This window comes from Cloeon dipterum, chromosome 4 (assembly GCF_949628265.1).
Source record: "Cloeon dipterum chromosome 4, ieCloDipt1.1, whole genome shotgun sequence".
Lineage (NCBI taxonomy): Eukaryota > Metazoa > Arthropoda > Insecta > Ephemeroptera > Baetidae > Cloeon > Cloeon dipterum.
The window spans coordinates 11,269,103-11,287,685 of record NC_088789.1 but is presented as its reverse complement, the minus strand read 5'-3'; the positions used below and the strand labels follow the sequence as shown (position 1 = coordinate 11,287,685).

Below are 18,583 nucleotides of genomic sequence, written 5' to 3'. Positions count from 1 at the left end.
AAAATATTTCGATATTCCAAATTTCAACTTTTTGTGCATGTTTTCTACGTTCCAGGCAAACTGTAATAATAACTTTATTCATTTCGTAATTCTCATGGAGTCAATCAGTATCAGTATACATCCAAGATGGCTGCTTCAACCTGTTGTCCTGAAGCAGGTTAACGTGGAAGTAGCATTAAAGCATCCCCGGATCGCCGTCGTCTCGCGAAGTCGCGAGGTTGCGCGGCTGCCAGCACGAACTGGTACGAACACGCTGGCACAGCGCTGCCGCTTGTTTGGGTTCACCTATCTGACGCTGACGCATTTTCTCAGCGGCTGTAGCGAGCTTAACACCTGTGTGAACTTTGCTCATAGATCGAACAAGTCCAAAGCTGTCAATCGACGACTTCTTGGTGTCAGCTTGTCTTTTCGAGTTGGAACTTCGCGGACATGGACCACACTAACAGACTGTGAGTCATTTAGTTTGAATCGTTTGCTTTTTCTGTCAACTTTACAATCTCTTTGGGGCCGAAAGCCTCTTGTGGCTTGCAACACATCTCGCAACACAGCGCTCAATCAAAATGAAATTTTCGAAAATTTGTCTACTTTGCAGAAACAGTAATGAAACAACTCCTGATAACAGACTTGGACTTCCATCTGGACCGCTACCGAATGATCAGTCCATGCTGATCCCTGACTTGGTGATGCATCCACCCCCGCCTCCTACAATGGTCCATCAAAATGAAGTTTCTCTGCACCAACAGTTTCAAGGGAACTATTACCTTCATCACCAACAACCTAACCCTCACAATCAGGGGTTTCCTGTTTCTTCTCAAGTAGCACAATACCCATCAATGATGCTCCAAAGTGGAAATCCGTCTATCTTAATGAATACCTTCAATCCGATGGCAAGTTACCCACCTGCATACCAGCAAGCTGAAAACTGTAACAGCGAATTCAACAACAGCAGGATCGTGGAGAACCAAGCTACCTGTGAACTGCCAAGCATGGAAGTGTTTACCGGCAACTACGACTTTCATGTCCATGTTGCTCGTACTTTGGATGACAGTAAAAGATCTGCTTGGGAGGTTGGTTATTAATATTGGAGATGAAAATGAGTACGCACAATACTACATACCCTACATTTTTTGCAGTTCTCGGAAGTCTTGAATAAATTGTTTGTGATGGAGGGTCGGAATGTACCAATGCAGTTCAAGGTTAAAAATATCAACCCTTCCATGTATGTTCGTGCTGTTGGCATCTACTGTGACCCCGATTCTTCCAACAAACCTGTGCTCAGATGTCCTAATCACCTGAGAATTGATGAGCCTCTAAACATAGGTTATCCTAAGTTCTAATATTTCTAAGTTATGCTCCCATCTTACTGGTATTATTTATTATACTTGTTTCTCCATGTTAATTAACATTTTATGAATCCTAATGCATTATATTTATATTATTCCCTCTAATTAAAAGATATGAACTAATTCTCTCTGTAATTTGAAGCTAGCGATATCAAGGATTGCCATGTAATTAACCTTTTTTAATTAATAGAGTGAATATTTATCTACTGTGCTCATTAGTCCAATATTGATATTATGCCCTCTTCAGATTACAAATTCATTGATCACGTCATTCGATGCAACAACCAACAAGTGAGCTATGAAAAAGATCCTCGTAGTGAGCGACGTAGCGTTTCCGTTCCTCTTGGTGTGCCTCAGCCTGGCTCAGAGTATGTGACCGTGCTATACGCCATGATGTGCCGGAGCAGCTGTATCAGTGGCATAAACCGCCGGGGATTGGCTATCGTCTTTACCTTGGAGATCGAGTAATTACTTCATTCCGTGTAGAGGTGTATTTTTACCCTTAAATTCTCAGGGGCAGAGTCTTAGGCCGCCAAGTGATAGCTGTCAGGGTGTGTGCATCGCCCCACAGAGACAGATTGCTGGAGGAGAGGAGACTGAGCAAGGGAGAGGCCAGCGCTCTCCTTGTTAAGAATGAAGGGCCAAGTGTCCCAAATGGTGTCTCAGCTGACTCCCCATCTGACCCTATCGGCCCTCTCGACCAAATGTATTTTGTTCCTGTAAGTATCCTCTTTTTGCCGGTAATGGTTACCTTAACCCCTTGTTTTCTCTAATAAATTTAATAATTATTTTCCAAATTAACAGTTAATGATTGGTTAGAGGTTTCCACGAATTAAAAATCCAGTAAGAACAAATTAAATTTTCACAATACTGCAGCAATTTATCCAAATGTCGCTGCAAATTATTTATATATGGCTGCACATGAGCTTAAAGCTAGATTTAAGTCGTCATAACTTGTTTTAAATGAGTATGAATTATTATTTTAACTGCAATCATTAAGTTAATAAAGTTATCTGCTAAATTTTTAGCTGATTAAGGTTATATTATCATTTGTATTCAATGCATTAGCAAATCATATTTGCAAGCATCTAACACCTGTCATTATAAATATTTGGGACTTCTGCATCATCACACTGACAAGCATGTCAAATGCTCCATCCTCATAACTGGCATTTTTTCAGGTGAATAACTGTGATGACTATGTGGTGTTGGCTCGACTGGCCTTGGATTTGGTCAAGAAAGACTACCCTGAGGGCCCAGTGAAAGAAGCAGAGATTCAAAGGTACCAATCTATCCTCAACACAATGGGTGACAATCAGCATTGAAGCGATGAAATCAAAACTTGCAATTGGCATTTTTAACTTTTGTTCAAACAAATGTAACAATTTGCACATAAATTACATCGATATCATTTTGAAGAAATGCAACGAGACCTGGAGTTTGCAACAGCAATTATAAATTACGGACATAATTCAACTTAAATAGCATTTATCATTGTTAACTTATCACTCCCGTCAGTACGTAAAGATTGATTAAAATAGCACCTCCAAAGCGATAATGAGATGGGGAAGCGAAAAGTGCAAGCGTTTATCGTTGTATAGCTGTGGTAGGCAGATCCAGCTTGATAGGCTTTGGCTGAGGTCTAGTCTCTGTAAACAGTTCTCAAAAATTCTGCTAGCTTCGAAAATTTTCCCAAATATATTGTGTTTTGCTATTTGTCACTTAGAGCCATTAAATCTAGATCTGCCAAACCTTTGAACACCCAGAATTGGAGGAATAATTATTATTGCTTTTTTCAATTCAGCAAGACTAGCTTGTTAAGTAATATTTGTTAAGTGTAAATGGTTGGAATGTTGGATTCAGTATTTTTATAGCATAATAAGCTAGAGAGCTCAGGGCATCTGCTCTCACTACCAGCAAGGAACAATTGTTATGGTGTGGGTGATGAATCAATACTTGATGTAGTTACTCAGACAGGCGGTCGACAACATATTCTGGCTGAAAGTTCAAAATGATAATTAAATCAGTTTAATTTTGAAGACCACTTGAGGTAATCTTGGTTGAATTGAACTTAACAAAATAAATTATTTAGCTTTAGCTAAGTACCTACTCAATCATCATAAGACGACATACTATTTTTTAAATCAAATATTTTTGTATAATTATCTAGTGTAAAACAATTGTAACAGGTAGTGAGCTATTTTGAATAAGTGAATAGATACAGGACTACTTATATCACCTGAATGAGTTTTCAAAATAAGCAACAAAAAATACAAAACTAGGCTGCACTAAACCTAACTAATTGAAATCTAATGCTTGCTCACCGAGACAAACCACCAGGAATTTTCCTTGAAGATAGACTTGTTGAGGAAAGTCATGGTGCTTGCAGGGGAAATTGCGTGGAGGTGAAGATGATTGATTGAGTTGAAGGGTGGCCAGTGGTAACCATAACGGGCGTCGGTGATGTCTCCACCCCTTTCTAGCAACATTTGTCGGCCCAGCTCCATCAAGCGTTGAGCTGTGTGCAAAAGTAATGATTTTATTTTAAAGGTTGCTATGAATCTTTACCTATGTTCTTTTTGGTTAGAGCCTTGGCGTTGGGAATGTGCTCTTTCGTGACAATCAGCAGGTGGTGTTTAGCTGCCGGTTTGTGGTCTTCAAACACAACAAAGTCTTCGTCCTGTAGATTTATCGCGTTAATTTCTGCCAATCTTAGTTTGCGAATATTTATACCTGGAAATATATGTCGTTGCGCTCTTTGCCATCATATATTCTGCAAAACATGCACTTGTCGCGGTCCACAGCCATTTCAGTTGCGATTTTGATTATAGATGAAGTGTTGATAACTGCAATCTACGGAAAACAATTGTAAAGTAAAAAACGGGACAGATCCAGCTGCAGGGCTTCTGTAAAAGTAATGCGACGAGATATATAGCGAAATACCTTTTATAAACCAGATAAAGTCGGCCAACACAAACAAAAAATCAATTGCGCTGCTTGCTGACGTTTTAGAGGCGAAAATGAAATGAAATTTCAGTGTGGGAGAAATCAGTGGTGGAAACGAGAAATCAGTCGCTTTCAAGCAATTTTTAAAATCTTAAATACTTACTTTGCGATTAGTTTTTAAGATATTCCTTAAACTCTTAAAATCTCTCAATACCATTGAACGCGTAGTGTTTTGGTAACACTGAATTTGTGTCACAATAGAGGCGTGGTCTCGTCGATCACATGTTACATCAACACAAATAATCGTCTCGGGAGTCGAGGTGGGAGCATGAAGCAGATCTGATGTGAAACCAATTTAGCTAAATCCGCATTTAAGTGTCAGCAGCTAGAACGGACCGTCGCAGCAGCACGACATCTCCATACACACCTGCACCTGCTAGCCTAATCTCCAATCTCCTTGTTATCAATCTTTCCATCCAGGAGTCGAACTTTGCCTTTTATGTAATTATTGGTGATAACGTTCGCTATATTATGTGCGATGCTTCGACCGTGGACAACCGCAGCACACGTTTCGCAGAATAGAATTCACGGTGATTTGCGCTTTGACGAAATTTAAAGCTTCTCTCCACAGCGAGGATGCTGTTTTCCAGTCGAATTTGTCAAAAAAAGTGAGTTAATACGATTTGCTATCCAAAAAATATATATGACCTCACGAGAGTTTTTTATGCTTGATCAAGGTCGCACTTCTGCAAAACACTTTCATTATTAATTTGCTCTTGTGCGGCATTGATGTAGATAGCTATTAAAAAATTGCATAACGCGTAACCCAATGAAATTAAAAATTTACGCAAAAAATGTTTTTATCGTAATACGTTAACTGTAACATTTCAATTATTTCCTATTTTCTATCAGGTGAGCTGCTTCCAGCCAAGCGCCGTAGGGAGAAAGTGAAAGTGACCCTGCCAGCGCAGACTAGTGGAAAGATTGGATAATCGCACTTGCCCCTATTTCAGCATCATCTAGTCTTTGCAATGGAAACTTTGAGGTAAGCAGTGTGGAAAATTTGTTGAAATGCATGTATATGTATTTCGCATTATTTATTTTTGCTGGAATCAGCGTTGATTTTAATCTTTGGTGCTCTGCCAGATTTTATTTTCTCACTTGGAATGTGGCCACCATGCCTCCAGAGGAGAACTTTTCAGAGATGCTATGCTTAAATCGCGAAACTCTGCCAGATTTCTATATCATTGGGTAAATATAGTTATAATTATTTTCCACGATGATGTTGTGAAAAAAAATATTAAGTCTACAAGAAGTCAAGGCCCAGCCGCAAAACCTTTTGATGAACGCACTTTTCGATGATCCATGGAATAACAGCTTTAGGTAAAAAATTGGATCAATATCAACAGCAGTTCAGCAGTCAAAAACGCTGCCTCATTACAGGGACCTCTTAATAACCAAAGATTTTGTGAAAATCAAAACCATTCGTCTTCAAGGCCTTCTGCTTAGCATTTTCTGCCAGAGACGTCACCTCTTGAAAGTCAGGGACATGGAGACTCAGTACACAAGGACAGGCCTTGGCGGAATTTGGGTAAGACATTTTCAAAGGAAATTTCAAGGTGGGCCCTAATTGAACATTTTTTTTTCAGGGAAACAAAGGTGCTGTAAGCATCCGGCTAGCTGTCTCCGGCGTATCCATGTCAATTGTAAACTGCCACTTGTCAGCCCACGACCACATGAAGGAAGAACGGGTAGCTGAGTATAACACAATCTTGAAAAGCCACACTTACTCAACAAAGGAGACCAGCTACGTTTTGTATCACGAGTGAGCAAAGAAAGAACAGCCTTTAAATCTATAGCGTATAATGATTTTGAAAATTTGTGGTATTGCAGCTATGTGTTCTGGCTGGGTGACTTGAATTTCCGACTCAAAAGTGGTGCCAAAGGCAGCCTGACCGCTGACCAGATTGGGGCATTGTTGGACAAAGGAGAGATTGACGAATTGTTCCAGCAAGACCAACTCAAAGAAGTGATGAAGAGCGGCGAAGCTTTCAGCGAGTTGCATGAGCCTGCCATTGATTTTCCACCCACCTACAAGTTTAACATTCATTCCAGCATTTACGATCTCAAGTGAGTAATTAAAAGTGTCAACCTAAGCTTAAAAAATCTTTTAATAGCGTTGAAATCAAGTAGGTTTAGTGGTAAAATATTTTACATGTTAGCCGCACTCGGCGCACTCTCATGATAAACAATTTTTGAAGGCTTGAAAAGGAATTAGGATTGTTGTGATCTTAAAGTTAATCTGCTCTGCTATTTAGCGTACTAATGAATTCTTTAAAATATTCAGTATTGTTCAGCATTTTTTAACAAGTATGTATGTTGACCAGCTTGCTACATTTCATTTCAGGCGCCGACCAGCCTGGACTGACCGAATTCTTTACAAAGTGATCCCCAATGTGTATGAAAACCTAACACTTGACTGCCAGCCAGCATCATATCGCAGCTGGGAAAAATACTACCAAAGCGACCACAAACCAGTCACTGCTGAGTTTGCTGTCAAGGTTTGCTCTGCGTTCCACCATTTGACTCCTTAACTGATAATTTTTATATCTAAGGTTATTAGTGATAACCATGATCGAGTTGTCGAATTTGACGAGATCCAAAACTGGTTCCTAGACAGAGAAAACTCAGCGAGTTTTGAGCTCTCTGCAGATGTTAATTTGGAGACAGGAAATGACTGGATTGGCATATACAAGGTGAGAATTTCAGTTGTATTATTTTGAAGCAAAATGAATTGGAGCGTTTTTTATAATATCCCAAATATCCGAGCAGGATATTTTCTATTTCCCCAATGAATGGTGGACCTTGACTTTCTCATTTTAGCAGCATTTTTAATTGTAATAAGATTTAATATATAATTACTGGTTTGTTAAACTAATTAAATTTGGCTCTGTATTATTCATAATCTTCATCTAGGCTTTTTACGTTAAATAAAAATTAATATACTCAAATTTGTTAGGTGGATTTTCATCAGATTAGTCTTAAAGGATCTGTTGAATCCAAAATTGCCTCGCATTGTTAAGGCATTCTCAGGAGTGTCAAAGCAATGGGAGGTATTTTAGCAGTTTGGAGATCTAATACTGGCTACCCAATGTCAGAGATGGCAAAAAGTGGTTAGTTTAATGACTCGAAATGCTCAAATTATTGCTCAACGGGCTGGGAGGCGCACCGGCGCCGACTCGCTGTTTGCTGGTTCGCACCTTTCCAGCATGCGTGATTTGGCTTAGCGGGACGAATGTCTAGCGTTTAAATGCAGTCCTCAGTGCGGAGGCCCTTCAGTGAGCTGGGTCCCTGTGCGGCCTGGTGCGCCCATGTTATCCGTTCGCGGTGTTATTGGGACCCGGGTTTTAGCATTTGTGCCAGTGCAGTGCGCGCCCCGGTCCTCGGACAGGGATAAAAAGAGCTAAAAAAATTCAATTATTGTTTCCATCTTTGACACACTGACCGAATTATTGCAGGTCAATTTTGCCAGCCTAGAGGACTACATTTTTTACATATATGTGCCAAGGACAAGCCAGACTGCTGGCCGTTTGAGCGTCACTTTCCCTGACATTGCCATCGCAGAAACTGGCGTCTACCAGCTTTTGTACGTCACCCACAGCACAGCCAGTGTCTTGGGCATGAGTGCCCCATTTCTAGTTACGAAGGCCGACCCTACAAGGTCTCCGCAACGGCTGCGTTTCTGACCTTCACCGTACCGTGAAATCAAGAGTTAAATCTGACATAGCTTCACAGTCCAGACTGATATTTGTTTTTCCGTTGATCCCTCTATTAATTTACTTATTCAGAAGACTATTTTTTACTAGTGCGCGTCCTAAGTCAAGTTTTTGGAAATGTTCAGTTTTGATTTATTAACTTTTTTGATGGCTGGACCCATTCTGTTAGTCATGTTCATGAAACGTTTTAGACTAATGCTATGGTTGGATTTGATTTACACCTAACTAAAACTCCTGTAATAATGAAAAATAGTAGATTTGTGTGCTTTAAGCTTGAAATATTTAATGTGTCGTGATAAAATTATTGTTACTCCCGAGTACAAGTGCTCAATATGTAATCAGATGGGCCCAAGTGTAAGAATAAATATGCAGCTTGCAAGTTATAACAAACTTTATTTCATTTTTGGTGGTATTGCTGAGAAGATAGACCTCCCAGATAATCATCTATTGAATTTAAGCAAATGATTTGATTGAAAAAATAATAAAGAAAAATTAATGCTAACGATGTTTTAATTACTCTTCCGTGGAAACCTGAATTCAAACTCTTATTATTCAACTAATCAATGTTCATTTCAAGTGAGAAAAAATATTAGGTGGAAAACTAAATCAGTTTTGTTCAGTTTCATTCTTGCTAAATCACGGTTTGTTGATGGTGAATTGAACTTGGAGGCCCCAGTGGTCACTAGTGTAGCACTGCCTGTTGGGCACTTTCTCAATGCCGACCAGTCCGAAGTGGACAGCAAGCGGTCTGTTAGAGTTGCCCTTGCAGGTACCCAGGTAGGCGCGGTCAAAGCGAAGCCGAGGCTTGTACGGCTGCCTTGAGGAGCTGCCCTGGCTGAAACTGCCCAGCTGGATGTTGGAGTTGCGCGACGAGTCCCAAGTGTATTTGCAGGTGTCACGTTTGTCGCACGCCTCCCATAGGTCCACTGCACCAGAGGGAATGTCTCCTGCTAAGCCAACCTGTGTATCATGCAAATATTAATTCAATATACAATCAAACAAAATCACGAAGGCAACGTGCCTCAGCGTCACGTAGGTTAAGATCTCCAGCAAATAGGACATGGTGCGTTTGACATTTGTCCTTCATTTCCTTGAATGCCATCTGAAGCTGAGCAACACGAGCCTGTTTGTAATTCGCCGTGCTTTCCAAGTGTGTGTTAAGGAGCCACATTTTGATGCCTGCAATTTCAATCTGGGAACAATGTCGAAAATACATTTATTTAGCATCATCGCATTGCAATGACACGTAAACATGAAGCGAAAAATAGCAAACCAAGTGCATTTCTCATAAGCTATTCATTTGAATTTATATAAATAGCAGTAGACACCTATTTTATACTTTTTATTTTACCTCTGTACTCAACAGTCCTCTCATCATCACTGTATTGTTAAAGGGACGATCGATGTGCTCCAGTACTTTGACAGTGTTTTTCTTCAGCAAGGTTGCAACAAAATAGGCTTCAGACATGTTTTTCTCATAGTCCTGGACTAAGAACTTGTAATCTTGAAGGTTTGACTTGAGCTCATCAATGGTCTCTGGCACCACTTCCTGCAGAAATACTACGTCTGGTGATTCCCTGTTTGAAAACTTAGTTCACAATTGAATCTCTAATCAAAGAGACATACTCTTTCAAAATTCTTGTGAGATTTGCCGTTCGAGGGCCCAAATTTCGTTTGTCCAGGCCATCAATATTCCAGGAAATAAAACTAAATGCTCCTAAGACTTCTGAACTTGACTGAAGGTTTTTGGCCCTGTAAATTAGAAAGTTGTTACAAAATTATCATTAGATAATATTTTTATTTATAACCAAGGCTCATTTTTCATGGAGTTTGCTAGCTGAGAATTATTCTTATCATTTAGGATCTCTCCACTAAGGCTCATGAAATCGTTAACTGCGACCTGAAATTGGAATTTTTACATCGGAACCTCAACATAAAGCTTTTTTTACTTCTAGCTTCCAATCATGCTGGCTAAGGAAAAATTGTGCTATGTTGCTGTCGCTCTTGGTGATAAGAATAAATTCTTTCAATAGTTTGTTCATTGTATCAACTTTCAAGACCCCTGGTTCATCCTTTCCAGTTTCTTTACCATCACTCTCACAATCTGAGTCAAGAAAAACGACATTCTCGCCCGAGTCGCCTGAAGCCGTCTTTTTTAAGTCCCTCTTCTTTGGCCCGACTGGCTGAGCCTCCTCTTCCGAACTGTCGCTAAGTTCTACCGTCTCTATCACGTCGTCTTCAGCCTTCCTCTTAACTGTGTCCATCCTCGAATGTGTGTGACGTGACTGTCAAACCAAAAAATTTAACTTCGAAGCTAATCAGACGTCGGCATCATGTTGGCACAGGTTGGCATGAACATGAAGATGAAGGATGAAGACCGCTTTGTTGTGTTTATGTATATATGTGTTTTGTGTTTTAGATTTTAGATTCAAATGGCATGCCTCATGGTAAGCATGATAACTCAGGGGGCGTGGCATTGAGAACGAGCGGGAAGGAGTAGGGAAGGAGTGACTGAATCAGACTGGCAGTAAAATTTTTGTTTCGTTGCTGCTTTATACTTTGACCTGTTTCGATAGGTGACGCTACTTTAGCTGTGAGTAGGAAGGAGGAAAAGATCGTGAAATATATTAGCGGCAACCGGCAAGGACTGTAGGGGATGACATTGAGCAAATCTAGTAATGAGAGTCTTAGCCAGGTTAACCACAGGACACAGGAAGCACAATGAAGTGAACAAAAGAACGATCACCTATTATCCTAAATTATCATGGTGCTGTTGCTGTATATCAATACAACTACTGACGAGACGACGCACTAAAAATTAACAAAACTTTTATTTTGCCCATTTTGTCATATTTATTCTTAATCAAATCTAAGTTTTTTTTTAAATTTTGCAATGATAATTTTAACAATAAACTTTCATTAACAATCAATGTTTTGGTGCGTAATATAGAAATTATTATTCTCTAATTATGTAATAGATTTATTTAAAACACTAACTCCTCAGCTTTAGCATAAATTTCACTCTCTTTTTATTAGATATATGCGTCCGGCTTTTGTGGTCTGCTTATGGATAGTAATGAAATAATATATAATTATAAAAATGTATTTAAAATAGATGCATTAAGCAATGGCAGTATATATATAGTTGATGAAATTGACTCAAACATTGTCTACGTGTGCCGCAAAGAAATATGAGAAAATGGTAAATCGGCTCTATAGGTCCAGTTAAGTTATTTTAGCTGTTGTTAACCCTGCAGTTGCACTAAAAATTATTATACTTAATAACTTGTTGGAAACACGCAGGGCTCTTGTTTGCGCATCTGACGTGAAGGAGAGCAGTGCGCTTGATTATATAATTGGCATAATTGGTATAATTGGGATCGCACCGCTTTGTGCTGCTCATTCTTGACTCTGACGGGGTTTCCCATCACTCATATCCCAATCAATAACTAGAAAATATACAACAAGAGAAATTTCTTTCTAAAAATTTAAGAAATTAAGTGAAAATGAAACTACGCACTATTAACGCGTTTGTTGTCAATCAGCTGAAATTCAATCAAAAACCAGATTACTATTATTGCGTATTTGTTCGTCTGGAAAATGTACAATAGTGAGCAATGCTGACTTCACAATGAGTCACAAGTCATTATGCTTGTTATTCCTTGCATGATATATAAAGCTCTATATAGGAAACATAATGTATGAGTCACGTTGACAGATTGTGGTGTATATCTATAAATTTCAGGTAAAGTTACTGCGCAATATTAATCACGTCAAAAGTAAATTGTTAGTTGATTGAGATTTAATGGAAAACCCCTCTACATTTATTTTTTAATCAAACGTTTTTGAGACGCGCAACGCAACAAAAAGCGATAGACGCGCGCGCGCAGCGGGGTCTGTTCTTTCTGTTTCTCCTCTCGGTGTCTGCGTGCTGCAGGCAACCCTAATAAATTCCGACGTTCAGCCAGTGTAGCAAAAGGTTCAGGAATTATTAACGTCGAGTGGGGGCCGAGCGGACGAGGTGGCAAGGTCAGATGGCCCGACTCTCTCAGGCACAGGCCAGGGATCAGAAGGAGGGGAAAGGTTCCTTTTGCTCTCTTCTCCTCTCTCGCACTTGTACTTTTGACACTCCGCCGTAACTGAGTGTGTTTAGCTGAGCAAGTCAGTTACTTCGCTGCACGGAAATGGACGGAATTTGCTTATTCCTGGCACGTAGCGGCAAGCGCAATTAAAATTCAGCGCTTGGGAAGTCTCGATTGCCAATTTGGACGCCGGCTGAGATCAGGTAAACGCTCACTGTTGACACCCGTGCGTGCGAAAGAGACAATAATTATTGCGAGTGGCGCAGTCTCCAAATATTTGGCCGCTCCAATTAGAGGAGGCGGCGGCACTCGAGAGGAGAAATAAATAAAGTGTGTTTTTTATCGCGCGCGCCCAGCATATTATTCGCCACTTAAAAACGCGTCAAGGTGTAATGCTGGAATTTTAATAAGTTCGTCGCGAGAGCAGTGTGTGTGTCTTCGAAACTGGAGCGAGTAATTGAAGCCGTGGGTATTTGTTTGAGTATTAGATATCGCGTTGCGGAGAAATGTGCCAGCGAACAATTCAATATAATTACAACCGAAAATTCTCATGTTCAAACAAAAGACAGTTTGCTTTTCAAATGATTTTTATTTTTCAAAACTTGGCGTCAGGTCGTTGTATGTAATTTTTTCGCAGAATATTAAGCTTTTCCTGGGTAGCTAGTGAAGTCGAAGAAAAGTCTCTCTAATTGTAGCGTTCGTGAGAATTTGACAATTGAATATGCGCTATGCTATTTTTTAATTAACATGATTAATTCCAGCGTGTTTTTTTTCGCAAAAAAAATGAACTGTAGAAAATTATTTTAAAAAGTTTATTCTTAGTGCCAGTGATTTTACAAAATATCCAGAACATTTAAATATAATATAAAATTTAATACTTCCTGTCTTTCTTTTTCGGCACAAGATCTTTTTGGGGTTGCAACTTCGTAAAAATGCGGGAAAACAAAATTGGTAGTTTTTCTACCGTCTTTTGCGCATTAAATCAGTGATGCATTATTGCGCATTGGAAAGTTGACGAATCCTGTTCCTTTCGTTGCGTCAGTAGTGTTTTAAATTTATTTATTTTTAGCGACACATTAACTCTTTAATAAATCAAGCTTGCAGAATAATTTTTTGTCAGAATAGCATTGTTTCACTGCGCATCTGTGAAGGTTTTCGCTTCAAAACCACGATATTAAATTTACTTAATTTAACAGTTTTGGTCTTATTTCAGGTTAAGAAAATGACTTTTCAGAAATTAATTCTGAAAATCCTTTCTATATATATTTGTTTATTCTCACTAAAATATCATGTACAATACATAACGTGTTTGTCAATTATAACACAATAAATGACCTGTCAAAAGGTGAAAGGTATCTGGCGGGTTAGAATTTTAGCTGTATTGAATTATTTGTTAAACGTATTTTTCATGCGGAGCAATCGACCGATTTATTGTTTTGTTGGAATGAATTTGTATAGTCTATGAAAATTACTGTCTTAACCCCTGTATTATATATGTTGCTCAGCAGGTACTTTAGGTTTGATTAAAAGGGGAGGTTTTTTACCACGTTGTCCAGGGAAAAGCCTAATTTATGGGGTTTGGGTGTAGGGAGATACATATTTTTACGCGTTAGGCTCAAGCCTTGTATTTATTTTTAATTCAAGTGTATACCTGGAATCCAAGAGCTGCGGTAGCGAAATAATTCCAATTTATGTTTCAGGATGCCAACAAGTGAAGACGCGCCGCTACCCTCACAACACTACTTAAGCGACATGGAAATTTTAAGTGCGCCCAGTCCAACAAAACTCAGCGAAGGAGGACACATGAGAAGACGTTACAAGACCCACAGGTACAGAAATTTATTTTTTTCCCAGGCTTTCGAAACAAAAAAGGAAAATCTTGATTCCTGTTAGTACCGAGTATACAGCTTTTATTTCACAATTCAATGCTATATTTCACATTTTTTTAGAATTCCAGTATGATTTCCTCATAGTATATTAAACTGGATTGGAAAACATGCTGCGTTTGACATGGTACTTTTTCGGAATTTATTTCACAATTAAGATTTTAACACTTTTTCGGCTATTTCATTAAGTTTAGCGATTAGCCTTTACTCCAACCGAAGATGTCACCAGTGTAATTATTCTAGATGCTGGGCTGATTAGCAGGTCATTTAGTCGTATCTTAAAGTGCTTTATTTTATTCTATAATTTATAGTATCTGAGATTAAACCGAGCTCCTTATTTTGATTTTACAAATTAAAATTTTCATGATCGCTCCAAAGGCTAATAAAAGGAAAACACGCAGAGTTTGCCCGTTTCCATTTTGCAGAAAAGATTAACAGAACTCACGTAAAGCAAGTCCCGAGCGGAGAGCAATCTGACTAGTTTGCCCGGGCTTTGAAATAATGAGAGAGAGGGAACGCGTGCGTGTCTGCAGCAGGCCAGCGGCAATGGAATTTAAATAGCAGTTTCGCAGCTTATAAAAACTTTTAGAGGGATGTGGAAAAGGTTCAATCGGTGAACCTTCAACAAGTCGTAAGCACGCAAACGTACGCATTTTCTTTGGACTAAATAAAAAATATTTTGAAACCCAACTCAAATTAATAAATTTATGTTGTATCCCGGAAGAATTTATTCAAATACTGAACGGCACTTCAAGAGTTTTTTCAATGTGGTATTTATTTCGGTGACATGTAAAAACTGCTACTTTTGCAACTGAATTCATTCAAAGATCAGTTGAATAGTGTGTGGTACCAACATCTCAATATATATACACACACAAAATTTGATTAAATACATACATTAAATGATCATTGCTGCTGCAAACGAGAAAAGTAGTATTGAGATACAATTTTCGAAAAGTTATCTACTCTCTACAAATAACTCCATTTGATAAAATTTGTAGACTCTCCAAAAAAAGAAGTGTGCACGATTACTCCAAATATACAGACGATGGGGCAGAGAGCACGACCGACACTCCCCAGTGGTCCTCGCTCCAAAACAACAGTCTCACTAAACAGCGGACCGACACTCCCCAGTGGTCCTCGCTCCAAAACAACAGTCTCACTAAACAGCGCTCCGTGTCCTTGGTACGAAATTAGCTAAACGTGCAAAAGCCTTTTGTATGATTTCTTGCTTTCCATAGACGACGCTCAACAACTCGCTTGGTCAGTTAACAGCGGCGAGCAGCTCGGCCCTGTTACAGCCTCGAATGGCTCAGCTTGAGACGTTGGAGGCGAAGGTGATTTTATTTATTGATAATAAAAATCGACAAGTGAGAGTTGCAATGCCATTATTTGCTCCTTAATTTCGTGCACGGATAGAATGTTGTATTTAAATGGAACTTTTTTTGCTTCATAACATAACGATAATCTTATAATCATATAAATTTGGTTTTAGTTGCTTGAAGAATCCACGAAATTATTTTTTCAGAATTATTTTTCTAGCAAAATTAAAGTTTAAGAGTTTAAAAGTTTAAAGTAAGTTGCTTAGTGGTTTAGCAGCATTTAGACAAAAATCATAAAAATAAAAAATCAAGGATTCTCGCTTTTCGTAAATATTATCGTAGCTATTTTAGAACAGTCTAAACAATTCTTCCTGGTGCAGATGGCGAGTATAGAGGTTTCTTTGAGCTCCACGTGCCTATCCCCGACAGCCACAGGGGTGCGGAGGACTAAACGAATGGCACCGTCACCAACCCCGCGCAGTGCTCCGTCTCCCGTTTCAACGTTGAGCGTGCGGTCCACGCCAGCGCAGCCAACTAGAATTGAGATTATTTCGTCACCGATCAGCGAAAGTGATTCTCCCCGAAATGTAATAAGTGACAAGGAAAATGTGATTCAAAGGTAAATTTTAAATGAAAAATAGGAATGTTATGTTATAATTTTAATCTCTTGGCACGCATTTCAGCTTGAAAAGTAAGCTTAATTCGAGCAGTATCTGCAGTCCTAGCAAGGGAATAAACTTAAGAATTGAGGGCAAATGTGTTACTCCTGTTAGTCCTACTGAGAGGAAAGTTTTGGAAAACAGGGTAGCAAAGTTAAAACAAGAGATTGAGAGCAAAAGGACTGCGGTGAAAAACCTCAAATCAACACTCGACCAGCTTGATATTACAGAGTAATTATTTAATTTCAAACTTTTAAACCGAGTCTTGAAATCCTAAACCATTTAAAGTAACATTGACGTGAGGATTCGTCAAGCTGAGGTGGAGTTCCAGTTGGGCAGGGAGGAACTTGCTTTGCTGTCACTGACAGAAGAGCTGAGAAACCTGACGACCAGACTAGATATTGGAACTCTTATTCACTCGCAACCTGCCGTTTCACCGCCGCAAACCACACACCACATGACATTATTCGGGTAAGAGCAAAAGGTGCTGGACCAAATTCAATAAAATTTCCCTGGGAAATCGAAACGTGTTTCCAATTTTTTTTCTCCGCTTGCAGAATTGTGTCAGCTGCGATCCCCAACCCGTTGAGTATGCACGCGGTCCTGCTACCAATCTCGCTGCTTTACGACCCATGCAATCCAGTATTCGGAATATCAGACCGACTGATCCCGCCAGGAGTTGCATCCGTGGAATGGGCCAAGGACGAGGAATGTGGGTTGAAGCCCAATGACAGGTAAACATATTGCACACAAATCTGCAGGGAATACCGAGGACAATCTTCTTCAGCATGCAGCACAGATGAAATTTTGTTTGTTCATATTAGAAATTAATCACATTTGCATCAAGCCTTGAGCGCATTCAGTGCTTTGGAAACGCCATTGTAAAATTGCGCAATGCGGCATTTTTTCTCGAAATATTTTTGTCATTAATATTAAAGGACGTTAAACAAAGAAAATAAACGGATAGGATATGACTTGCGAAACAAAGAAAAGAACTAATATTAATTACCATATATACTCGGCGTAGATTCATTAACGGCATGGATGAGTGTGAAATTTTGGATAGGACATTATCTCGCACGCTGTCGTACTATATGGGCGTCTTTTAGCCAATGTTTCAGCTCCTTATTAACCTGCGTAAATAAAAATACACGCGGCAGTACAAGCTGCTGAAAATTTTCAAATACTTGTCGTTGAAACGATTGACTGTTCTATTTGTCGATAACTATCTATTTGCGAGAGTTGCGGAACGTCGTGAAAACCCACCATGGTCTAAACCAAACTCTTGCAGAGCAGAACTGTTAGAGGTGTTTTTTCACCAAATGCAAACTTCCTTGTCATCTCTAATTTTTCACCGTTTTTATTGAAGAATTAGTTTTTTTTCTTAAATTAATTCAAAATGTAATTAAGAGGTCTCAGCCGCGTATTTCAAGCCACATTTTTGGTTGGTTTGGTGAACATTTTATCCGGCGGCTGGCGCAGCTGGTAAAGTGAAGTTTGATAGTGCTTAATTACGGTTAGAAAAATATGATGACCATTTTTATCTGCGGCACTTTTTGACCGGTGGCTGGCGGCTAACCACGTGACCAAACATTAGCCGACTTTTGCGGCGAAGCGCGGCTGGCTGAGAACTCAATTGTTAATCAAATATCTACTAAAATAAAATTGCAATTTTCAACAGGATAATTGAGGCTAATGGCCAGCTCCTGTCAAGGATGAAGCAGGACTCGCTGAAGAATTTGCTGAACTCCACCAACCTCACGCAGCTACGGTTGGTGGTTATTCGTTCGTACCCAATCTCGCACAAACAGCAAGAGGAGCACTCGTTCGAGAGCGCCGAGTACCTGGAGAAGACAAAGAAGGCGGGCAGCGACAGGTCAAAACTGCTGGAGTTGGAGAACTTGAAAGCAGAAAATCTTCGCCTCTCGCACCGAATCTTCTACCTGGAAGAGCAGGTTGCCGACCTGATCTCGTCCGACGAGCAGGTCAAAACGCCGTCGGTCCAGCAGCAGCAGCAGCCAGTCTACCGGGCCAAAGGCGAGGTGCACGTGTTCCAGAAAGGCTCGCACACCGCGATCGTGTCGCACGCCAAGCAGGACAAGACAGGCCCGCGGAGCCGGTGGCAGGAGGAGTCCGAGTACAGCGACAGTAGGAGCACCCGCTCGCTGGACGTCAACAAATACAAGCCGGCGCCACCGAAGAAGCCGCAGAGGTTGAGTCTGCTGCGGGCCACCAGCCTGCAGCAGGGCATCGACACGTCGGAGGTGGTTGCGCCGAGGAAACCGTCCAAGCGGCCTCACAAAAACGTGGTGGCCATCCGTCCAGACCCGCAGCCCCACTGGACCAAGCAGGAGCACGTCCTGCCCGCGTCGGCCCAGTACCACAACCAACACGTCCCCGAGATCGACGCCAGGGAGAACTGGTGTTGACATCAGCGAATTTGCCGACTTCTTGCCACTATGAAGTCTAATACTGTTAAACTTGAATTGATTTGCTATTGAAAGAGATTATAGAAATGTATATTAAATAAAAAGAAAACAATTGCTTGCTTTATATTCCCTTTTTTCCT

At 40.0% G+C, this 18,583-nt stretch overlaps 5 protein-coding genes across 8 annotated transcripts; 3 read left to right on the top strand and 2 right to left on the bottom strand.

Annotated features, from left to right (window-relative positions):
• The first annotated feature begins 123 nt into the window (after positions 1-123).
• On the top strand, positions 124-2,825 carry LOC135942337 (cellular tumor antigen p53-like). The gene is made up of 6 exons (XM_065488405.1): positions 124-449; positions 593-1,067; positions 1,134-1,320; positions 1,591-1,807; positions 1,858-2,062; positions 2,525-2,825. The coding sequence occupies exons 1-6, from the start codon at positions 430-432 to the stop codon at positions 2,666-2,668; spliced, it is 1,248 nt and encodes a 415-aa protein (XP_065344477.1). The 5' UTR covers positions 124-429; the 3' UTR covers positions 2,669-2,825.
• Positions 2,692-4,633, bottom strand: LOC135942344 (adenosine 5'-monophosphoramidase HINT3-like). The gene is made up of 5 exons (XM_065488411.1): positions 4,453-4,633; positions 4,077-4,196; positions 3,912-4,023; positions 3,668-3,861; positions 2,692-3,341 (listed from the first exon to the last, which is right to left on the bottom strand). Exons 1-5 carry the CDS (start codon positions 4,504-4,506, stop codon positions 3,309-3,311), a joined length of 513 nt encoding a protein of 170 aa, XP_065344483.1. The 5' UTR covers positions 4,507-4,633; the 3' UTR covers positions 2,692-3,308.
• A 187-nt stretch (positions 4,634-4,820) lies between these two features.
• On the top strand, positions 4,821-8,567 carry LOC135942336 (inositol polyphosphate 5-phosphatase K-like). Its single transcript, XM_065488404.1, has 10 exons — positions 4,821-4,957; positions 5,202-5,334; positions 5,436-5,540; positions 5,595-5,672; positions 5,733-5,880; positions 5,939-6,114; positions 6,183-6,419; positions 6,697-6,850; positions 6,905-7,045; positions 7,808-8,567. Exons 2-10 carry the CDS (start codon positions 5,321-5,323, stop codon positions 8,033-8,035), a joined length of 1,281 nt encoding a protein of 426 aa, XP_065344476.1. The 5' UTR covers positions 4,821-4,957; positions 5,202-5,320; the 3' UTR covers positions 8,036-8,567.
• Positions 8,439-10,329, bottom strand: LOC135942374 (tyrosyl-DNA phosphodiesterase 2-like). Its single transcript, XM_065488456.1, has 6 exons — positions 10,015-10,329; positions 9,874-9,965; positions 9,692-9,817; positions 9,417-9,642; positions 9,087-9,257; positions 8,439-9,025 (listed from the first exon to the last, which is right to left on the bottom strand). The coding sequence occupies exons 1-6, from the start codon at positions 10,327-10,329 to the stop codon at positions 8,702-8,704; spliced, it is 1,254 nt and encodes a 417-aa protein (XP_065344528.1). The 3' UTR covers positions 8,439-8,701.
• Positions 10,330-11,751: 1,422 nt separating this feature from the next.
• Positions 11,752-18,567, top strand: sprt (PDZ domain-containing protein sprite). 4 transcript variants are annotated; one of them, XM_065491043.1, is made up of 10 exons: positions 11,752-11,789; positions 13,848-13,976; positions 15,035-15,151; positions 15,206-15,218; positions 15,275-15,370; positions 15,736-15,974; positions 16,039-16,245; positions 16,303-16,485; positions 16,572-16,748; positions 17,696-18,567. In XM_065491043.1, the coding sequence occupies exons 1-10, from the start codon at positions 11,767-11,769 to the stop codon at positions 18,441-18,443; spliced, it is 1,932 nt and encodes a 643-aa protein (XP_065347115.1). In that variant the 5' UTR covers positions 11,752-11,766; the 3' UTR covers positions 18,444-18,567. The 4 variants fall into 4 exon arrangements, with proteins under 4 accessions (XP_065347115.1, XP_065347112.1, XP_065347113.1 ...); XM_065491040.1 differs by having other exon boundaries at positions 15,035-15,218; XM_065491041.1 differs by lacking the exon at positions 11,752-11,789 and adding an exon at positions 12,050-12,350 and having other exon boundaries at positions 15,035-15,218.
• The last annotated feature ends 16 nt before the right edge of the window (positions 18,568-18,583 follow it).

What these genes read in the sequence shown, in the direction of transcription:
- LOC135942337 (XM_065488405.1), top strand. Translation starts at nt 430, where the DNA reads ATGGACCACACTAACAGACT. An exon ending in ATGGACCACACTAACAGACT is followed by an intron (nt 450 to 592) that starts GTGAGTCATTTA and finishes TCTACTTTGCAG; the next exon opens with AAACAGTAATGAAACAACTC. An exon ending in TGATGAGCCTCTAAACATAG is followed by an intron (nt 1,321 to 1,590) that starts GTTATCCTAAGT and finishes TGCCCTCTTCAG; the next exon opens with ATTACAAATTCATTGATCAC.
- LOC135942344 (XM_065488411.1), bottom strand. Translation starts at nt 4,506, where the DNA reads ATGGTATTGAGAGATTTTAAGAGTTTAAGGAATATCTTAAAAACTAAT. An exon ending in GCAACGACATATATTTCCAG is followed by an intron (nt 4,024 to 4,076) that starts GTATAAATATTC and finishes ATAAATCTACAG; the next exon opens with GACGAAGACTTTGTTGTGTT. An exon ending in TCTAACCAAAAAGAACATAG is followed by an intron (nt 3,862 to 3,911) that starts GTAAAGATTCAT and finishes TTTTGCACACAG; the next exon opens with CTCAACGCTTGATGGAGCTG.
- LOC135942336 (XM_065488404.1), top strand. An exon ending in CTGCTGAGTTTGCTGTCAAG is followed by an intron (nt 6,851 to 6,904) that starts GTTTGCTCTGCG and finishes TTTATATCTAAG; the next exon opens with GTTATTAGTGATAACCATGA. An exon ending in ACTGGATTGGCATATACAAG is followed by an intron (nt 7,046 to 7,807) that starts GTGAGAATTTCA and finishes GAATTATTGCAG; the next exon opens with GTCAATTTTGCCAGCCTAGA.
- LOC135942374 (XM_065488456.1), bottom strand. Translation starts at nt 10,329, where the DNA reads ATGGACACAGTTAAGAGGAAGGCTGAAGACGACGTGATAGAGACGGTA. An exon ending in CTCACAAGAATTTTGAAAGA is followed by an intron (nt 9,643 to 9,691) that starts GTATGTCTCTTT and finishes GTTTTCAAACAG; the next exon opens with GGAATCACCAGACGTAGTAT. An exon ending in TTAACCTACGTGACGCTGAG is followed by an intron (nt 9,026 to 9,086) that starts GCACGTTGCCTT and finishes CATGATACACAG; the next exon opens with GTTGGCTTAGCAGGAGACAT.
- sprt (XM_065491040.1), top strand. Translation starts at nt 11,767, where the DNA reads ATGAGTCACGTTGACAGATTGTG. An exon ending in TTGAGACGTTGGAGGCGAAG is followed by an intron (nt 15,371 to 15,735) that starts GTGATTTTATTT and finishes TTCCTGGTGCAG; the next exon opens with ATGGCGAGTATAGAGGTTTC. An exon ending in GGGTTGAAGCCCAATGACAG is followed by an intron (nt 16,749 to 17,695) that starts GTAAACATATTG and finishes AATTTTCAACAG; the next exon opens with GATAATTGAGGCTAATGGCC.